The sequence below is a fragment of the Orycteropus afer genome, unplaced genomic scaffold (assembly GCF_000298275.1).
Source record: "Orycteropus afer afer isolate SDZICR_OR568_19922 unplaced genomic scaffold, OryAfe1.0 scaffold00257, whole genome shotgun sequence".
In the NCBI taxonomy this organism is placed as follows: domain Eukaryota; kingdom Metazoa; phylum Chordata; class Mammalia; order Tubulidentata; family Orycteropodidae; genus Orycteropus; species Orycteropus afer.
In genome coordinates, this window is record NW_006921844.1 from 2,692,297 (window position 1) to 2,713,777 (window position 21,481).

The 21,481-nt window shown below is 39.7% G+C and overlaps 1 protein-coding gene across 1 annotated transcript in view; it reads left to right on the forward strand.

Annotated features, from left to right (window-relative positions):
• Positions 1-21,481, forward strand: part of EBF1 (EBF transcription factor 1) — a 506,142-nt gene that overhangs the window by 313,055 nt on the left and 171,606 nt on the right. The window contains exon 7 of the mRNA XM_042782192.1: positions 19,947-20,028. Within this exon, the coding sequence (XP_042638126.1) occupies positions 19,947-20,028 (82 nt within the window). The remainder of the gene's footprint in view (positions 1-19,946; positions 20,029-21,481) is intronic.

A 21,481-nucleotide genomic window follows, 5' to 3' on the forward strand; every position in this document is an offset into this window, starting at 1 on the left:
TCTTCTTTGCTTAAATTTGAGGGGGCTACTGAAGTAGGAGGAGCTCTGGTAGATAGTGCTTAAGGCACTTGACTGCTAACCAGAAGGCTGGCGGTTCAAACCCACCAGCCACTCCATGGATGGAAGGTTGGGCAATCTACTTCCATAGTGATACTGTCTCAGAAACCCAAGGAGAGGTCGCTATGAGTCGGGTCCAACTCGACGGCACATAACAACAACAACAACAACAACAACAACAACAACTGAAGTAGGAGGCAGGAAAGGTCTCTCTGTGAAGGTAATGTTTCAGGCAGACTGAAGGATAAGGAAGAACAAGTAAGAACAGACAATTCCAGGTGTAGGACCCATGTGAAGGTCCAGAGTGGAGAAGACCTTGAATGTTTGTGGAAATGAAAGGAAGCCCACACGGTGGAATGCCAGAGAAGCAGAGCCAGAAGCTGCCACTAAGCATCTGAGTAACGTAAGCCCAGCCATTTAACATTTTTGAGCCATCAAATGGGGGTGATTTTACCCATCCCCTGCCATATCCTTGAAGAGTTATTGTGAGGATCAATTGAAGAAAAGATAGAAGAAATGTTTTTTAAAGTAAAATATACTTATAAAGGGAGCTCTGGTAGCATAGTGGCTAAGACACTTACCTGCTAACCAGATGGCTGGCGGTTCAAACCCACCAGCCACTCCTCGGAAGGAAGGTTGGGCAATCCTACTTCCGTAGTGATACTGCCTCGGAAACCCAAGGAGGGGTCGCTATGAGTCAGGGCTGACTCGACGGCACATAACAACAACAACAACATACTTATAAAAGTATAGCCTTTTTTTCTTTTTCAAATTTAATTGATTTAGCTAAGAATCATTGCTAATGGAACTTAGCACAAGTTTAAATAATTGTTTTCAGTCCAAGGAAGTTTATTTTCCACAAGGACCCAAAACCCACTGTTTTCATGAAGTTTCACTTTTAACTCAGTCCAAGAGTAAGCAGTGAACCCCACACTAAAGTCTTGTTCTCTATTATGAATTATATCCTGGCTCACATCTATTTCTGCCACTTACTGTGTGCATAATCTTGGGTTCTTTTAGCAACTTCTCTGGGCTCCATGTATTTTTCTGTGAAATGGGCAATTAATAGGACCTAACTAAGGAGTCCTGGTGGTGCAGTGGTTATACACTCAGCTGATAACATAAAGATTAGCGGTTTGATCACAGATGCTCTGCAGGAGAAAGATGTGGCAATCTGCTCCTGTAAATATTACAGCCTTGGAAATCCTATGGAGCAGTTCTGCCTTTAGAATCAGTTTGACAGCACACAACAACAACAACTAAAGGGATTAAGATTCATTCCTGTAAATGCACCATACCTGGCACATGGTGGTGAAATGGGGGCTTTTTATGTGCAAATAAGAGTAATTCTTAAGCCACTGAGGTCTGGGAACATTCATACTTCCTCCCATTAAATATAAAAAAGAACAAAATTTGCTCATACTGGGTTGGTGGTCTCTTCCTTCATGAAGACAGTTAGAAACTGCCACTTTTGAGGCCACAGACTCTTCCGAAAGCAGGGAGAAAGGCACCCAGTCAGATGTTTTCTTTCTTGCATGGTTAATTGCTTGTAAAATGCTGCTAAAAGTCACTGCTTCTGATTGAATTAAGTGCCCTGGGAAATCCAGCTGTGAACAGGTGGGTATTGGGAGATTTTCCCTGAGTTTGCATTCACTGTCTGTGGACAGCCACATGCTGGTAAATATGCACAGCCTTCAGTGTTGCTTCTGGGCACAGACTGCTTTTCCCAACTTCTCCCTCCACCCGATATGGAGCTATGGAGGCTGCCCAAGGTCTGGGAGAAAACCAGGCAAGACGACATCTGGATTTCAGGTGACAAGGATGCTTAAAAAATAACAAAACAAACAAAAGAAAGCATGCCATTACTTCGAAAGCAAAGACTTTCTTTCTTTTTTTTTTTTGTAATAAAAGGAGTCCCATTTAGTGAAGCCACAGGGGTCCTCCTTTTATGAGTTTTTTTGATATTTAAAATGGGCATACAGCTGCCCTGCCCCATTCTCACAGACAGGTGAGCTGTTGCTACTCTTGACTATTATGACTTAGAGCAGAGGCTGTGAACTGGGACTTCCTCCCAAATTTGTTCTGTCTGTTCTTTATTTTGTTCTGAAGATGAGCAAATTTCACACTTAAAATTCCATACATATTTCCTGCTTCTCTTGAAAATGCCCATTGTCTAGTAACATCATGTCCATGTTTCCTGTGGTGGCGTTAGCTGGAGAAGAGCTGAGGCTGTCCCTGTACAGAAGATGTTCATTTTAGTCATTATAATCCAGCATTGTGTTTCATTTTACATGCAACTACTGCACTCATTTACCTGTTAGGCTTGGTTGGCTCTGAGTTTGAGAGCCCTAGTCCCTAATCTGGGAGCTCTGGTAGCATAGTGCCTATGGCACTTGACTGCTAACCAGAAGGCTGGTGGTTCAAACCCCCCAGCCACTCCTCGGAAGGAAGATAGGGCAATCTACTTCCGTAGTGATACTGCCTTGGAAACCCAAGGAGGGGTCACTATGAGTTGGGTTGGACTCAAGGGCACATAACAACAACAACAACAACAACAGTCCCTAATCTGGGAGCTCTGGCAGTGTACTGCCTAAGACATTTGACTGATAACCAGAAGGCTGGTGGTTCAAACCCACCAGCCACTCCTGGGAAGGAAGATTAGGCAATCTACTTCCATAGAGATACTGCCTTGGAAACCCAAGGTGGGGGTCGCTATGAGTCGGAATCGACTCAACGGCAGTGAATTTGGTTTAGTTTTGGCTTAGTCCCTAATCTAAAGGTTTCTATCCAATCACTGCCAGCGAAAGTTTTGGGAGAACCTGGGTAGTGCAGTTAAGCACTCTCCTATTAGCCTAACAGTGGCAGTTCAAACTCACCCAGACGTGCCTCAGAAGACAAGCCTAGTGATCTGCTTCCAAAAGTTTACGCAACCTGGAAAACCCTATGGAGCAGTTCTTTTTGCACATGTGAGGTCACCATGAGTTGGAATTGACTGGACCACAACTACTAACTACAACAATCATTTTGAAGGAGTCCCTCAGTAGTACAAATGGTTAACACACTTAGCTACTAACTGAAAGTTTGGTGGTTCAAGTCCACCTAGAAGCACCTTTTAATAAAGACCTGGCATTGGACTTCCAGAAAGTCAGTCACTGAAAACCGTAAGTAGAAATCATTCTACTTTGACACACGTGGGATTGCCATGAGTCAGAGTCTGCTTGATGGCAATATATATATATATATTTTGGGGGGGAGATTGTCATCTTGATACTAAACAGCAGCTCTGCATCAGAAGAAAAAAATAAATGTCTGTGTGTGCATGTATCTATATCTACGTATACCTATCAACATACCAAAAAAAAACACAAAAAAACAAAGTCACTGCCATCAAGTCAGATCCGACTCAGCGACCCCTCCTTGGGTTTCCGAGGTGGTATCACTACAGAACTAGATTGCCCCAACCTTCCTTCCGAGGAGTGGCTGGTGGGTTTGAACTGCCAGCCTTCTGTTTAGCAGTCAAATGCTTAGGCACTATGCCACCAGAGTGCCTATCAACACATGGTGTATATACTCATGTATATGAATGCTATATCTACATCTATATCTATATATTTCTGATAGTGACTATTTGATAGTGAAAGATAGACTATATCTATCTGATTGTGACATGTGCTACTGTGGTCCCAGGATGGACTGACTTGAAGCCAATGAAATATAAGGACTTCAAAAAGTGAATTGTTGTTGATGGGTGACATATTGTCCATTTCAACTCATAGTCACCCCAAGTGACAGAGTAGAACTGCCCCATATGGTTTTGTGGGCTTTAATCTTTAGAAGAGCAGATCACCAGGCTTTTCTCCTACACAGGCTGTGGGTGGGTGCATTTGGTTCACAACTGAGCCCTTAACCATTATGTCAGCAGATCTCAAAAGGTGAATAAAAAAAAAACAAACTCACTGCCATCGAGTCGGACCCAACTCATAGCAACCCCTCCTTGGATTTCCGAGGCAGTATCACTACAGAAGTAGATTTCCCAACCTTCCTTCCGAGGAGTGGCTGGTGGGTATGAACCGCCAGCCTTCTGGTTAGCAGTCAGATGCCTTAGACACTACACCACCAGAGCTCCCCAAAAGGTGAGTGGGAGACTATTATTAAAATAAGGGAAAATGGGTTCTTGGCAATCAACTCACAGACTTAGACTCATTCGTCAATCTTGTGAAAACTCTGTATCCATCCCACAGAAAAGTATGTGTACAAAAACTGCATAGAACTTTGGGGTGCTTAAGACCCCATGTAGGCCTTCTATGGACTTCAAGTAAGGAAGACCTGGACAAGATAATTTCTAAATTCTTGTCTGTCTGTAACTAACATTCTTTGCTTTATTAAATGATTGGCCACAATGCACTGTCATTTCTATGGTAAAATGAAAGTGTCTATGGAGTTTTGTTTCCAATGCTTCTGATTTAAGTGGAAGCTGCTTAAGAGTGACATGCTGAGGGAGGGCACTGAGTGTGACCTGTGTGCTACAAAGTACTCCCAGAAAGTCTAAATTGTGTCATTGTTCAGTCTACAATATTGCTTTAGTCTCTTTTTCCACCAGCATCCTTATGATATCATGAGACATAGTGGTTAATAAAGTGTCAGACTCTATTTTGCATTATGATTTTAAAATGATAAACTTCTTTTTATATTTTATCGACTACAACACACAGTCTTATTGGATAGTCCATAATATGAACTGGAGTAATTTGGAGCTCATGAGATTATCGCCAGTGCTCTGTGGGCACAAGGCTCACTGGTCATTTTTATTTGGACCCTGCTCCTCAGCTTTAAATCCAAATTAAGGAGTCACTTGTTTTTATCTGAACTCAGTTTGTGTAGTATGTAGGGGTCTACTGATTTTTTCATTAGGAGTCATGGCTCAAATTAAATTCATGATCCCTTATGATGTGTGAGCCTGGATGATGGGAGACAACTGCTGAGATTTGGACCAGGGTGGCTGTGGTGAGAAAAGTGAGCAGACAAATGGGTTGAGAGTTTTAAAAAGATGATGGTGATTTAAAAGAGTTCAAATAATTTTGATCTTTTGCAGATTCCATGCCTTCTTGGGGAATAGCTTCTTCAGCTGTTGCCTTTTCCCCAGGAATTTACTGTAGAAAAGTGAGCTTGTTTCTTTTCCTTGAATCAAAATGGCAGCCAGGAACTCTTTTCTTTTTCTGTGGCTTAAGGTGGGGAGGAGAGGGTATGGAGAAGGGAATTTCATTTCACTTTTCACTCAGAGGTAATTGGACATGAGTTTTTGCACTAAGTTCCAGTGACATGTGATTAGCTGTCTATCCCTTCTCTGTGGTTCACTATTTCTGGCAAATAACTCCATCATTTCACTAACCATATGGTATTGACTTTGTTGTTTTTTAAAAATTGATTAGATATCAATTCTCAAGCTTCAATGTGCATCAGAATTAGAGTATTCCACCTTTCATCTCCACTCTTTCAGGGCAACTTTCCCAGTAAATTCTGATGTGTGGACTGAGACTTGTATTTTGGTGAGCTCCCATAAGAGCAGGGTCATGGTTGTCTCTATAAGCATTGTGTTTGGTATATAGTAAGTGCTTAGTAAATACTTACTGAACGATGGGCTAAATGGATGTGTAATTGGATGGCCTAAGTTAGGGATCCCTGGGTGGTGCGAATGGTTTTTGCTTGACTTCTAAGAGGAAAATTGGCAATATGAACCCACTCGGTAGCACCATGAAAGAAAGGTTTGATGATCTGCTTCCATAAAGTTTCCAACCAAGAAAGCCCACTGGAGTTTAGTTCTACTTTGTAACACGTGGGCTCACGTGAGTTAGAATTGACTTGAAGGCAATGGGTTAAAGAACTGTGCTGAATGAAATAACAGCAAACCATTGAGAGCTTTAAGCACTGGAGAGAGGAGATCCATTTCAGATTATTTCAGACATGACCTTTTGTCCCTTTAGGTTATACGTAAATGTTTTAAGCACAATAGCAGATTTAACTTAGAGGTAATGTTTTAAAATTTTAACTTGAGGCATTTTTAAGTAGGAAGTAAAGACATCTATGGCATGGAATCTGCCCAGTTGCTATTCTTGTATGAATTATGCATACATGAAACTAATAAATGATCTACATTTTATGATTTGTAGGATGAATAGCTTTTAACTGTTCTAATTTGAATTAACAGGCAAATCTTAGAGCACAGGAACTTCAGAAAGCCACTCATCAGTTTTAGTTCCTACTTTATCCATTGCAAAAGGGGGGTAACATTCCCTAAATTGTGTGGTGAATGATATTCAATTCAATTTTAAAATAACAAAGTCATTTTTTAAAAATTAAAAGTAATGCTAATTCATACAGAATTCAGAAAATACAGAAAGAAGTAGAAAGAAAACAGAAATCATCCATACACTGTAATCCACAATTAAGTGCTGTTAATATTTGCAGTCAAACTGAGTGAGATATTTATGTAGTGTTTCCCAAATACAACTATATTATCAGATGCCATGGGGAAGGTAAAGGCACTCTCAAGGAGTTTGTAGTGTCATGGAGTGGGCAGATGATAACAAAGTAATTGTAGTACAAAATGTGAAGACCAGGAAGGCATGACAAGTGCTGTGAGAGAGTAGAGGAATAAGTGGTCAATTCTAGCTGGGGGTATTTGGGAAGAATTCATGGGCACAGAGCATATAAACTGTGCCTGGAAAGATACATAGGATTATGAGGAAATGAGATGGTGTAGCAGTGGAGAAAGCATTTCAGACTCATGAAGATAGCCTGTGGCAAAGGCAGGGAGGAGATTTCATGTTCAGGGCACAGAGTGTAGGTCATTGTGACTGAAGCGTAGGACACTAGAAGGTGAATGTAGTAGACCAATGTATCTGAGAAAAGAGAACTTAACATTGTTAAACCAACCTGATGCTATTGAACTCCAACTTATGATAGCCTCATGTGTATCGAAGTAGAACTGTGCTCTACTTCTGATTTTTTGGGAAGCAGATTGCCAAGCTTTTCTTGTGAGGAGCCTCTGGGTAGACCCAAACATTTTGGTTACCAGACAACCATGTTAACTGGGAACTTTGAAAGATTCACTGGTCCAGCCCTGTGACAGAGCACCCAATAGATAATCACACTTTCTGGATATTCATCCTTCATCGCCAATTTCTCAAATAGTCTATCAGCTTAAGAACCAGGAAATTTCCTGGAAATTTAAATTTAAATGTTTTCTTCCTTTTTTATTTTTCTTCTGGAGTAATACATGAACCAAAGTCATTGTGATCTTAGTAGAAGTTAGTTGTAAGGGAGAAGAATGAATACATACATCTTAGGCTTTCTGGAAAGACTTGTTAGTTGAGTAAATGAATGAATGATGTTGGACATTTATACCTCATAAAGTCTTGTAAAGAATAGTGAATTGAGAATCCAGGAAAACCCACCTGCTCAAGTGACTGTGGACTTGAACTTCTTGATCTTTCTTTAGCATCTGTCATCTCCACAGGGAAAATTAATATCAAAACCCTTTGAGTCCTTAGGATGAAAAGTGAAATTGTAACATCAGTTTCTAAATGAAACTGATCTAAAATTTTAAACACTTGGTAACTGAACAGGGGACTATTAAAAAGCTTTTACTTTCAACCTGTGGCTTTCTGTATGCATCAGAGATATTCAAAGGCAGAGACTTGTGGAACTAATAATGACATATAGTAAAAGTAATTCCTTAAGATGATGTTCATTGACTTCCCAAAAGACCCATATTGTACTGATTCTGCTTTGACCAGCATTCTCTGTGTTTGATTTGGTTCCGTTGTCAGACCCACCCACCAGTTTTTTCATTACGGTTAACATGTGTTTGAGTGATTACAAACAGAGTGAGAGTGGTCATGAGCAGAGCTGAAATGTATTAAAATTTATAATTGACTATATTCTAATGGGGAGCTCTGGTAGCATAGTGCCCAAGGCACTTGATTGCTAACCAGAAGGCTGGCGGTTCAAACCCACCAGCCACTCCTCAGAAGAAAGGTTGGGCAATCTACTTCCGTAGTGATACTGCCTCGGAAACCTAAGGAGGGGTCGCTATGAGTCAGGGCCGACTCGATGGCATATAACAACAACAACATACTCTAATGGTAATGCAAGAAATTTTTATGCTGTTTCCAGCTCTAAGTTTGAATGATAATGATGATGATAATGAAAAGAGATTTAGACTAGATTTGGTCAATACATAGCATATACAGGGATATAGTTTAGTGGATGTGGGCTTTGGAATGAAACTGCCTATATTCACATCCCAGCTCTACCAATCACTAGATGGGAAATCTTGGGCAAAAGGCATAATAACCTCTTTTTGCCTCACCAGCATTATCTATAAAATGGGAATAGAAGTAGTACCTTAAAAGGTTGTCATAAAGATTAAATAAATTAATATACTTTAAAGCACTATGAATAGGATCTTGCACATGGTATGTTTATATATGTGCTATCATTGTTATTGCTGTAGTTAGGTGCTGTTTGGTTCCAACCGGTAGTGACCCTATGTACAACACAATGAAATACTGTCCAATTCTATGCCATCCTCCAAATCATTGCTGTCTTTGAGCCCATTGTTGCAGCCACTGTGTCAATCTATCTTCTTGAGGGTCTTCCTCTTTTTCACTGACCCTCTACTTTACCAAGCATGATGTCCTTCTCCAGGGACTGGTCCTTCCAGATGACATGTCTAAAGTATGTGAGTTGAAGTCTTACCATCTTCCCTTATAAGGAGTATTCTGGCTATACTTCTTTGAAAAAAGATTTGTTAATTCTTCTGACAATCTATAGTATATTTAATATTCTTTGCCAATACCCTAATTCAAAGGCATCAATTCTTCTTTGGTTTTACTTGTTTGTTGTTCAGCTTTCTCATGCATATGGGACAACTGAAAACACAGTGGCTTGAGTCAGGCACACTGTAGTCCTCAAAGTGACATGTTTGCTTTTTAACACTTTTAAGAGGTTGTTTTGCAGCATATTTGCCCAATGCAATACGTTGTTTGATTTCTGGACTTCTGCATCCATGGGCATTAATTGTGAATCCAGGTAAAATCAATCCTTGACAACTTCAATTTTTTCTCCATTTGATGTTGCTTATTACCAGTTATGATGATTTTTATTTTCTTTATGTTAAGGTGTAATCCATACTAATTGAAGGCTGTAATCTTTGATCTTCATCAGTAAGTGCTTCAAATCCTCTTCACTTTCATCAAGCAAGGTTGTGTCATCTGCATATCACAGGTTGTTAATGATTTTTCCCTCAATCTTGATGCCATGCTCTTCTTCCTATAGTCCAGCTTCTCAGATTATTTGCTCAGCATACATATTGAATAAGTATGGTGAAAGGATATGACCCTGACACACACCTTTCATGCTTTTAAACCATGAATTTTCCCCTTGTTCTATCTGAATAATTGACTCTTGGTTGATGTACAGGTTCCTTATGAGTACAATTAAGTTTCTGAAATTCTTCATTCTTCACAATGTTATCTGTGGTTTGTTATGATCCACATAGATGAATGCCTTTGAATAGTCAATAAAGCACAGGTAAACATCTTTCTGATATTCTCTGCTTTCAGCCAAGATCTATCTGATGTCAGCAATATTTCCTGTTCCATTTTCTTTTCTGAATCCAGCTTGAATTTCTGGCAGTTTCCTGTTGATGTACTGTTTTAACCATCTTTAAATTATCTTCAGCAAAACTTTACTTGCATGTGATATTGGTGATATTGTTCGATAATACCTGCATTCTGTTGGATCATCTTTTTTTCTAAAGGGCACAAATATGGATCTCTTCCAGGTGGGTGGCCAGGTAGCTCTCTTTCAAATTTCTTAGCATGAATGAGCACTTCTAGCATTGCATCCATTTGTTGAAACATCTCAATTGATACTTTATCAGTTTCTGGAGGCTTATTTTTTGCTAATGCCTTTAGTGCAGCTTGAACTTCTTCCTTCTGTACCACTGGTTCTTGATCATATGCTACCTCTTGATATGGTTGAACATATGCCAATTCCTTTTAGTACAGTGACTCTATGTACTCCTCCCATCTTTAAATTCATCCTGTGTCATTCAATATTTTGCCCATAGAATCCTTCAGTACTGCAACTCAAAACTTGAATGTTTTCTTCAGTTCTTTCAGCTTAAGAAATATCAAACATGCTTTTTCCTTTTGGTTTTCTGTCCATCAATGACAGCTTGTCTAATTTTAATCATTTGTGTTCAATGTATCAAATCTGTACCTAAGATGGTCTCTAAATTCAAGTGAAATTACTCAAGGTTGTACTTTGGCTCTCATAGACTTGTTTTAATTTTCTTCAGCTTTAACTTGAACTTGCATAGGAGCAACTGATGGTCTGTTCCACAGCTGCTTCCTGGCATTGTTCTGACTAGTGATATTGAGGTTCTCCATTGTCTCTTTCCACAGATGTAGTAGATTTGATTCCTGTGTATTCCATCTGGTGAAATCCATGTGTATTATCTCCATTTATGTTGTTGAAAATGGTATTTGCAATGAATATGTTGTTGGTCTTACAAAATTCTATCATGTCATCTCCAGTTTCTATCACCAAGGCCATATTTTCCAACTATCAATCCTTTTTCTTTGTTTCTAACTTTTGCATTGCAATCATCAATAATTATCAGTACATCATGGATGCAATTTTTGATCAATTTCAGACTGCAGAAGTTGGTAAAAATCTTCCATTTCTTCATCTTGGCATGAGTGGTTGGTGAATTTGAATGATAATCATATTAACTGGATTTCCTTATAGGCCTATGAATATTATCCTGTCATTAACAATGTACTGCAGGACAGATCTTGAAATGTTTTGAGGATAAATGTGGTGCCATTCCTCTTCAATTTTTCACTCTCAACATAGTAGACCATATGATTATCCAATTCAAAATAGCCAATACTAGTAATTAATTTCAGCTCACTAATCTTGGAAGGAAGATGGGGTAATCTACTTCTGTAGCGATACTGCCTTGGAAACCCAAGGAGGGGTTGCTATGAGTCAAAATCAACTCAATGGCAATGAGTTTGGTTTTTGAATGCATAGGGTATTGATCTTTATGTATTCCATTTAATTTTTGAGGACTTCCAATTTTCCTAGAGTCATACTTCATACATTCCATGTTCTAATTATTAATGAATATTTATAGCTATTTCTTCTCATTGTGAGTCATGCCACATTAGCAAATGAAGGTCCCCAAAGCTTTCCTCTATCCACATCCTTAAGGTTGACTCTACTTTGTGAAGGCATATTTCTCATTGTTATTTTCAGTGCTTTCCAACCTGAAGGGCTCATCTTCTGACACTATACCAATGTTGTGCTGCTGTTCATAAGGTTTTTAATGTTATTTTATTATTATTATTATTATTTTTAAAGTAGATTGCCAATTCTGTCTTGCTAGTCTATTTTAGTCTGGAAGCTCTGCTAAAACTTGTCTACCATATATGACCCTGCTGGTATTTGAAATACCAGTGATATAGCTTCCAGCATCACAACAACACACAGCCACCATAGCATGAGAAACTAACAGACAGATGAGTGGTGGTTGCTAGGATACAAGGTATAATTAAGTTGGGGTATTGAGGCACCTCCTGTCTCACTTGTTATGCTTGAATTTGTGGGATGAGTCATTGTTATTGAAGCAAAGTTGTCACCTGCATTTTCATCTTTGCAGCCTTTGAAAAGATTTGGATCAGTGACCTAGAAGTCAAAGACCTAAGGAATTTTTCACAAATCCCAAGGTTGGCAGGAATTCGGTACCCAATGATTCCTTGAAGATTGTGTTCCATGTAATGGAAACAGATTAAGACAAATGTGTCCTCATTCCCTGGAAGGACAGCCAAACACTTGGGTTTATGATCTGCCTCATTTCTGTTGTATATCTGACTATTAGAATGACTCTGAAAGTCTGTCCATCATCAGCATTTGTACTTTTATACATTTTGGCAAGAAACATTTGACATTTGGATATTTTTCTTAGAAGAGTACTCCTGAAGATAAACACTTTGTTTACCACACACAAGCTTAAATTCTTAGAATTCTTAATTTTTTAATGTGTCATCCTTTCTCATTTAATTTCCAGTCAAATCTTGCTATGAGAATGTTTTGGGTCAGGTAGGGAGAAGTAGGTATTAAGGTATAGCACCCTCAGTCTAACTCCCGTATCCATACCATTTCTAAAGAGTTACAATTTGTTCTTTCCCCATTGGCCATGGGGAAAGAGTAACCTGTACTCTGGGTGGTACAAATGGTTAAGTCGTTTGCCTGCTGACCAAATAGTTGGTGGTTGAAGTCCACCCACCATGGAAGAAAGGACTGGTGATCTACTTTCAAAAAGTCAGCCATTGAAAACTGTGGGGAAGAGTTCTACTCTGACATACATGTGGTCTCCAAGAGTCAGAGTCAACTCAATGTGACTTGATGGCAACTGGACTGGTTCTATCTTTTTACTAACCTGACCCTTTTTCCTACATTCCAGATTTGGTTTCTAGAATGATGAGACCTATTTTCAGTGGTTTATTTTTCTTAAAACTATTTTTAAATTCTGTAGTGTCCTGATATGCTATCCCAACACCTTTGGTGGGGGAGAAATTCCTTGCCACTAAGATGTCCTTCCATCAAGGCCAAACTCTGAGCTCTGAGGTAATGAATGCTTTCAAGTTGATCATGTTCATCCCTTCAGGCTGAGAACACTTTCCAGAAATGCCCAAGATCTGAGGAAACTTGGCCAGAGGAAAAGGTAAACTCCTTGAAGTCAGTGGCCAATAATAGGGACAGCCACATGCTCTCCCCCTGGGATCCCCAAGATAGTACCTCAACTTGGTATCATTCCACCTTCCACTGTGGAGAGGGAGGAGAGAATTTTCTTCATCTGGATAGAATGCTCTTAATGATCTTATTTCTCCTCTTTCTCCCTTCTCAGATCAAAATAGAACTGTGAATGTTTGAGTCAAGGCAGATTCTCTCTCAGTAGTGCATTTTAGCATCATAAGAGGAGTAGAAGCCAGCCTGGCAGTGAGAAACCCTTACCCTTACACAGGTTCATCCTCCTCCACCCGCCCTGTGGCATCCCTAGGATTTTGGCTGACTTACAGGTGTCATATTTTCACATGGATGAACTGTACTCTACACTGTTTCTGTGTATTAGGAACCAAAAAGTTTTCTTTGACATTGAAAATAGACTTTTCTCTTTCTAACTAACTCTGTTGACTCCTTGCTTCCCCTGCCCTATTTTCAAGAGAGATCTATTTTTCATGGCAATGGCTCTGGGACTCTTGTTTACCCCTTCACAGAGTTCCACATCTTTGAGGGTAACCACTAGGTAGTGACAACATTTCTTAAACAGCTTCTGGCAGATCAGACAGTCAGGGTAGGGATAGGTACTTTCTGGTTAAATATTTTCAATTTGGGAGAAGTCTTGTGCTCCTGGAAAGCCTTTCTTGGTTGTTTCTAGGCAGCAGATTTGACCATGGAGGAAAGTGGCTCTGTGTTTCTTTGCCAAAGCAAAGGGTGAAGGCTCAGTCTGTAGAAACATAACCAGTTGCCATGGAGTTGATTCTGATTCATGGTGATGCCATGTGAGAGCAGAACTACACTCCATAGCATTTTCAATGGCTGATTTTTTTTGGAAGTAGATCACCAGGCCTTTCTTTGAAGACACCTGCAAATGGATTCTAAACTCTACTTTTTGAATTAGCAGCCAAATACGCTAACCATTTGCACCACCCAGGGGATGCTATGGAAACATAGACCCCTTCATCATGAGGCATTCCACTCTTTACTCTTCCTTGAGTGTACTTGGGATCAGCTTAAACTTCACACAGAAGGGACCCCACAGTTGTTTGTATACAGCTGTTTTCTGAATCGGCCCAGAATGATTCTCCATGTCCTGAATATCTTTTGGAAGGATCATCTGCCACATAACCATCTGAGGGCATGAGTCAGAGGAACTTTCCGGGAGCATTAAGATTGAAAATAGGAATTTTATATCTTGGTTTAGGTGTGCCTTGATGCTTTCTTTTGCAGACTGGACATTATGAGAATAGCTGAAGACATCTAAACATGATTTTTCAGAATTTGGGGCTTGAAGAGGAGGTAAAAACTCAACCTGCTCAGCCAAGATCCATTATAATGCTTTACATAATAATTAATGATGTACAAGCTGTTGCCTAATGGACAGTTTTACTATGTGTGTCCTCCACTTCTGACTAGCTGAAGTCCTCAATGATTTAAGCTGCTGCCTCTTTTCTTTATGTGTTCTGGCCTTTGGTAAAGCTGATGCAGTCCTTGTTGTCTTTCCATGCTGTTGTTATGTGCTGTTGTGTCGGCCCCAACTCATAGCGACCCCTCCTTGGGTTGCTGAGGTAGTATCACTACGGAAGTAGATTGCCCCATCTTCCTTCCGAGGAGTAGCTGGTGGGTTTGAACCACCAGCCTTCTGGTTAGCAGTCAAGTGCCTTGGCACTATGCTACCAGAGCTCCCTGTCTTTCCATAGTAATTGTTTCTCTTTCTTTCTTTGTTTTTTTGGTCATTCAGTGAAACCTACAGATCTCATCAGTTACATAGATCTTTGCTTCTTTTTTTTTAACCTTAACATTCAAAGAGAAGATTACTTTGTAACAGATTATGTTTAGTTTTTGAGAGCAGTTTAGGTCTACAGAAAAATTATGTATAAAGTATAGAGAGTTTCTGTATACCCTTCTCTCCTCCCCCTGCCCCGTGAGGAATACACTTGATATCTGGAAACCTAAATATCTTTGTGTGCTAGGCAGTGGACAGTTGTCAGGTATAAATGAGGATGAAAATGATTATCACTGCCTCTATACCAGGTATAATTTAAGTACTTTACATATGTCATTTTATTTAGTTCTCAGTAACCCTCTGAATAAGTTCTGTTATTTTCCTCATTTTTCAGATGAGAAAAACTGAGGCCTTAAAAGTCACACAATTCATTATGCAGTAGAGTTAGAATTATGATAAAAATAGCACAGTGGTCCTAAGAAAGAGGTACGATGAGGCCATTGAGGTTCAAGGAGCTGTCCAAATTTGTTGTCTTAGCTTGTCTTATTCCCAACCCATGTTCTTGTCCAGTATGTTCTATTGCTGTCTTTATTGGATGGTCTTCCCATTTCTACCCCTTGGAAGGCTTGGATTCTGTTTAATTAAACAAATGCTCACCAAAAACCCACTATGTTCTGGGTCTGGTGTCATGTGCTAGAAATACAAATAACTATAAATATATATATATATATATATATATATAATTATTTCCCATCTTCATATAGATGGAGTGGTTTCTGTTTGCCAATTCAATTATTTTTCCTTTTGGGAGGACCCAGAGTTACCTCTTGGTAGCCAGTATTGAACTAGTCACATGGTTGCTACTGAATATACTACATATCTATTGGTTGGTAAGGGAACTCTGGTAGCATAGTGCCTAAGGCACTTGACTGCTAACCAGAAGGCTGGCGGTTCAAACCCACCAGCCACTCCTTGGAAGGAAGATGGGGCAATCTACTTCCATAGTGATATCGCCTCGGCAACCCAAGGAGGGATCGCTATGAGTTGGGTCTGACTCGACGGCACATAACAACGATAACATTGGTTGGTAAAATGTGATACAAGAAAATCATTGGATAAACAGTTTTGTTCTACAAATGTCTGTGTTCAGCTCAGTTTATGTTCAATGATGGGCTAAGGTCCCACATTAGTCCAACTGATAACTATGCCTTATGAACGTATATACAATTTTTAATAGAATGCCACTTCTGGTTTTATGATTGTCACTTTTTTAATTGAGGTAGTAGATGGAAAAGTTCAATAGTTTGCATTGGCTTCTTGTTAGGTTGGCTTTTGAGAGGATAGCATTATATTGGAAAAATCATACAACTAGTGTGTCCTTCCCTTCTGCCTAGCTGAAGTCAATGAGGACTGATGATGTGTGGATTATACTTCTAGCTCTCATGCTATTTTAACTGTGTGAATATTGTCAAAGTCTTCTGATCTTTCTATTTTCTCATATGCAAGATGAGGAAGTTAGACTAAATGGTAGTAAAAATTACTTATAAAGTCATATAATTCATAGAAAATCCATATTTTTGGTCAATATAGGATTATTAGTTTTTTTTTTTTTCTTTTCTCTTCCTCCTCATAGTTACCTCTTCCTTGTGTCCCTCCCTCCCATGCACTCCCACCCCCTGGGTTAAGTTCCTGTGCAAACACTGCCTTTCTGTTCTCCATGATGGATTGCTCTAAGGAATGTATCTACCTGATGTAAATGTTCGTCCCATATGCCTGTCTATTGTTTGGCTGGAAGCTACAAGAGTGACTTCAATTCCAGACCTGAAGGGTAACTCAGGGCCATAGTCTCAGGGGTCTCACCAGGCTTTAAAAAGACCAGCAAATCTGATCTTTTTTCTTTTTATGATTTTGAGTTTTGTTCCACATTGTTCTCCCACTCTATCCAGAATCTCTTGCACCAATTCCTCTGAGAGGTTGACAGTGGTAGTTCGGCACCATCTAGTTCTTCTGGTCTCATGATCATGTAGGCTGAGGGTTGCATGGTCTACTAGTTCCTTGGACTAATTGTTTCAATGCATCTTTGGTTTTCTTCATTCTTCTTTAATCTGGATGAGGAGAGACCCATTGTTGCATCTAGATGGCCATTTGGAAGCTTTTAAGACCCCAGTTGCTATTTGCCAAAGTAGGTGATAGAACAATGTTTTTGTTTAGTATGTTATGCCAATTGAGCTTGATGTTCCCTGCGACCATGGTCCCAAGCCCACAGGTCCAACTACTCACTCCCTCTGAGTAGCTGGCTGTGGCCAAGAAGCCACCATAACCTCACCCCTTGTCAGATCTACTGTAGACCTACATATTCTTACAGTATATACACATACTCATGTAGAAACATCATCTGCCAACCCTATACATGGTTATGGGCACACTACTTCCTGCCTAGACATACCTGATCATTTAGCCCGTCCACCCATCTATCAATCAATGCTTACCATCACTGACACCTCAGTACTATACATGCAAAAGGGTTCATCTCTGTTAGCTGCTTCTCCCGTGTACAGCTCTATGTCATCCTCTTCCTCAGTGCCACCATGCTGATCACTCACTTTTGGTACATTGCCCTTCCCTGTTTTTGACAGTAGATAAATACTTTAATTTTGTTAGGTCTTAGTTTTCTTGCCTTTCAAAAAGGTAAATAATTCTTGACTTGCTTAATGTATAGAACTTGCATGAGGATTCAGTTAGATTCTGGGGACATAAGAGCTTAGAATAAAATAACACACTGCATGAATACAACATGATATTATTGGTATTGAAAGTTAACGGAAAGGTGTTGGGTTTCTTGCCCTAAAAAGAGAAAAAGAAAAAAAAAAAAAAAAACAACTTGAGTTAAAAGGAGTTTGATCCCTGTTGGGCTATTTCCTGGAGTTTATGGAACTTACAGGGTAAATAGAGGCTTTGTCCTACAGTGGGTCAGTTTCCCACAGTTGGGGAGAGGCTGCCTCTCTCTTTCTCCTGACAACACTTTATAAAACACACCCGCTGCACAAAACGTGGTAATTCCTTAGAGCAAAGTGAGGTTTTGAGTTACAATAGCCCCTGCTTTGTTAAAAGCCCCCTCAGAATCTGAGATCTTCTCCATAGGCCAGCAGACGTGCGTATGTCCTCACGTTTACAAATTCCTGATAAACTTAGCCCTATAAATCATCACCCAAATTTCTATGCTTCATCGAACTGTGTCTGTCTTTGGAGGTTATTTTTAACTCCTACTTGTAACTTCTCTCTGTTCCTTTAAGGAAGTGTGATCCGAAAGGGTCAGATACTTGGCTCCTACTTAGGGGAAAACTTTGAGAGAATTCCTGAGGCTCCCCTTGGGGTAGGGCTGGCTTTCCCCAAAAGAATAGTCCCTTTAAAGTGTCTTTGCCACATAAGGGCTTGTGTAAGGCCCCAGGCACCAGTTGACGGTCGTCTCTTCCCCACGACAGATGGTCAGTCCTTTAATTTCAGCAAGTGATCCGTTGTCCAGAGGGTGGGCAGGGATTCTGCCAACATGCCAAGTGACAGGGCAGGTTAGGGTAACAGGAATCCGGTGTGTGCCCAGCATAGCTTTTGTGCTAACGATGGGCTGCTGACAGGCACCTCAGCTCTGCTCTCCCCTGAAGCAGAAGATCCCCAGCTCCCTTGATTCTGTTTCTCTCTGGCAGCATTAGCGCCCTGCTTGCCTGCCTTTCAAAATCCATTTTGGCACCAGATGGACCCCCTCATGGTGGCTAGCAGTTGTCTGATCTGAAGATGCCAGAGCGTGTGCTGACAGCTCCTTCTAACACAACCTCAATCTGGCTGTCGGAGCTGGGCTCAAATGGCTTAAACACACACAGGCGGCAAATATTGTCAACCATGGGGACCAGGGATGGTGGCTCTTGGAAGGAGAATGTCAATGACTTCCCCCTTGATAATATTCACACTGCTGTTATAGTGATAATAATAACAATAACAACAACTTCTCTTATTAGCACAATTATTCTTTTTTTGAATAGTGTTTCATTGTGGTAAAATAGATACAGCATAAAATTTTCCATTTTAGCCATTTTTAAGTGTACAATTTAATGATTAATATTAATTACATAAATCATGGTGTGAACCTTCACAACTATTTATTTTCAAATACTTTTGTCATCCAAATAGAAACTCTGTACCTATTAAGCAATAACTCTACATTCCCCTCTCCTCCCAGCCTCTGATAACCAGTAATCTGCTTTCAGTCTCTATGACCTTGCCTATTTTAGGTATTTCATGTAAGAAGCACCGGTTGCTCAATGGTTAAAGCACTCAGCTGCTAATTGAAAGGTTGGTGGTTCAAACCCACCAACAGCTCTGTGGGATAAAGATGTGGCAGTCTGCTTCTGTAATGATTACAGGCTTGGAAACCCTGTGGGGAAGTTCTACTCTGTCCTATAGGGTCACTATGAGTTGGAATTGATGTCCCAGCAACAAGATTGGTGTTTTGGTTTTAAGTATTTCATTTAAGTGAAATACAATATTTTCTTTCATGCAGCATAATGTTTTCAAGATTAATCCACGTTGTAGCATAAATTAGAACTTAATTCCTTTTTATGAGTGAATAATATTCCATTGTGTGTATGTGCTACATTTTTTATCCATTTTTTTGTTGATGGAGAATAATTACTCTCATAAAACAATTGTTATTACTGTATAATTGCTGTCATTGTTGCAGTTCATATTAATCTCATTCCATGCTATATTCCTTATTCAATTACAAATGGAATAGCAGGCAGTCTAAACGTAGGAAATATCTAAGTCAAATGAGTTTAATCAGTGTGTGAATCTTACTTTCTATAACCACTATCAATTAGAGCATTTTATTTGGAGATGCTAAGATAAAAAGTGTTTACTGTATCCTTATATGCAGCCAGCAGGTGCTTTGCTGGTTCATTATCTGTGAATTTATAGGGCTTACATTGCATGTTGTTGTTGGGGACCATGAGTAATTCTCAGACAATTATATCCAATTGGAACCTGCCTTAAATTATAGTGATGACTTCCTTGGGGGCTTAGCATTGCAATCCTTTTGTGAGATCTGTTGGTTGTACTGGGAGCCATGAAGAAGGTCCATGTGGGAAGGACAACAAAGGCTAAAAACTCAAATGATATATAGCGACTCCAACACCTTTCTGAATATTTCTGAAAATGCACAAGGAGAATAAAGTGCACAATCTAGACATGCTTTACTGCTTGTTTCCTTCCCACGCCAAAACTAAAATGCTAACCCCAATGATTTATTTCTTCACAGGTTCTTCCTGAAATTTTTCCTCAAATGTAACCAAAATTGCCTAAAGAATGCAGGAAATCCCCGTGACATGCGGAGATTCCAGGTGGGTCTACCTTGTCTTTTTTAACTCTCAATAATGACATGACTATTAGCATAGAGTAAGAAAGGCATAGGCAGAAAACAATATTGAGTATAGTTGTTTCCCCAGAGGTGAAGAGCAGGTGAGGCTCTTGGTCTCCTAGGTACTTAAGCTCTTGAAGTTGTTTTCATTAGAGAAGAGTTGGGTCTGTACCACCTGTGTTCACTGGTTGAGACAGTGACGTCCTTGGAGTGTGGTTTGGCTTCCTGAAAGGGCTCACATGCCTAAACTACCATAGGTAAAGTGATGTACACAGAGACCTCTGAAATGATGGATACTTTCCAGAAAATTTGTACAAGCAGAAAACTGGTAAATAAGAGTTTGGTCTGTTTTAGAAGTATGCCTCCTCTTTCTTTCCTCTCTCTCTCTTCTCCAGTCTTGGCAATCGTTAGCAACAATTGTTCATTAAAACTGGATCCCTTATAAAGCAGAGCATATCTAAGACAGTATGTGTGACATGCAATTTTATTTCTGCAATGTCCTGGTAAATGTTCTCCAGAATCAATCAGATATTCCTCCACTTAAAGCATGAGTGATAGGTATAGGTTAACCACACAAAAGTATACATTTACTAAAACAAGAGGACATGGTAACAAATTTGTTAACTTTGAAGAAAGAAAACGGTATTTGGATTTTAGGAAAGGATGCTGAGCTGTAGACAGAGTGCTACTCAAACTCAAAAGTATTGAGAATCCCCTCGGGAGTTTGTTAATTGCAGGTGCTGATTGAGGTCTGGAGTCCCTGGGTGGTGCAAATGGTTAACATGCGTGACTGTTAACCAAAAATTTGAGGTTCGAGTCCACCCAGAAGTGTTTCATAAGACAAGCAGGGCAATCTATGTCTAAAAAATCAGTCATTAGAAACCCTGTGGAACACAATTCTACTCTAATATACATGAGGTCACCATGAGTTGGAATCAACTTGATAGAACTGCATTTCTAACAAGCTCCCAGGTAAAGCTGATGCTTCTGGTTCCCAGACCACATTTCGAGCAGCCAGGTTCTAGACCCTGGTGTTGTTCTCCATCTAATTTTATGACGAAACTCATTTGTGAGGTCAATGTTAATTTCCCCACCAGAATAATGGGATAATAATCCCTATAGGTATGCCCATACATTCTATCAGGGAAAACAGCATGGTACTTAAAATGTGCTGTTAGGTACATTTAGTCAACTTAAATGCAGATTGAAATATATGATCTCTTAGAAGCTTCTGAGTAATATTGAGATATTTTAGCTGCACATTCTCTGATGACAGAAAGGGAAAGGATGAATTTAGGCATTGATTTTTGGATGTCAATATCTCTCTCTTTTTTTTTTTTAATTTTGATTTGGGTGAAGATTTACAGAGCAAATTCACTTTCCATATAGCAGTTCACATATACTTTGTTTTATGTCATTGACCACAGTTTACCACA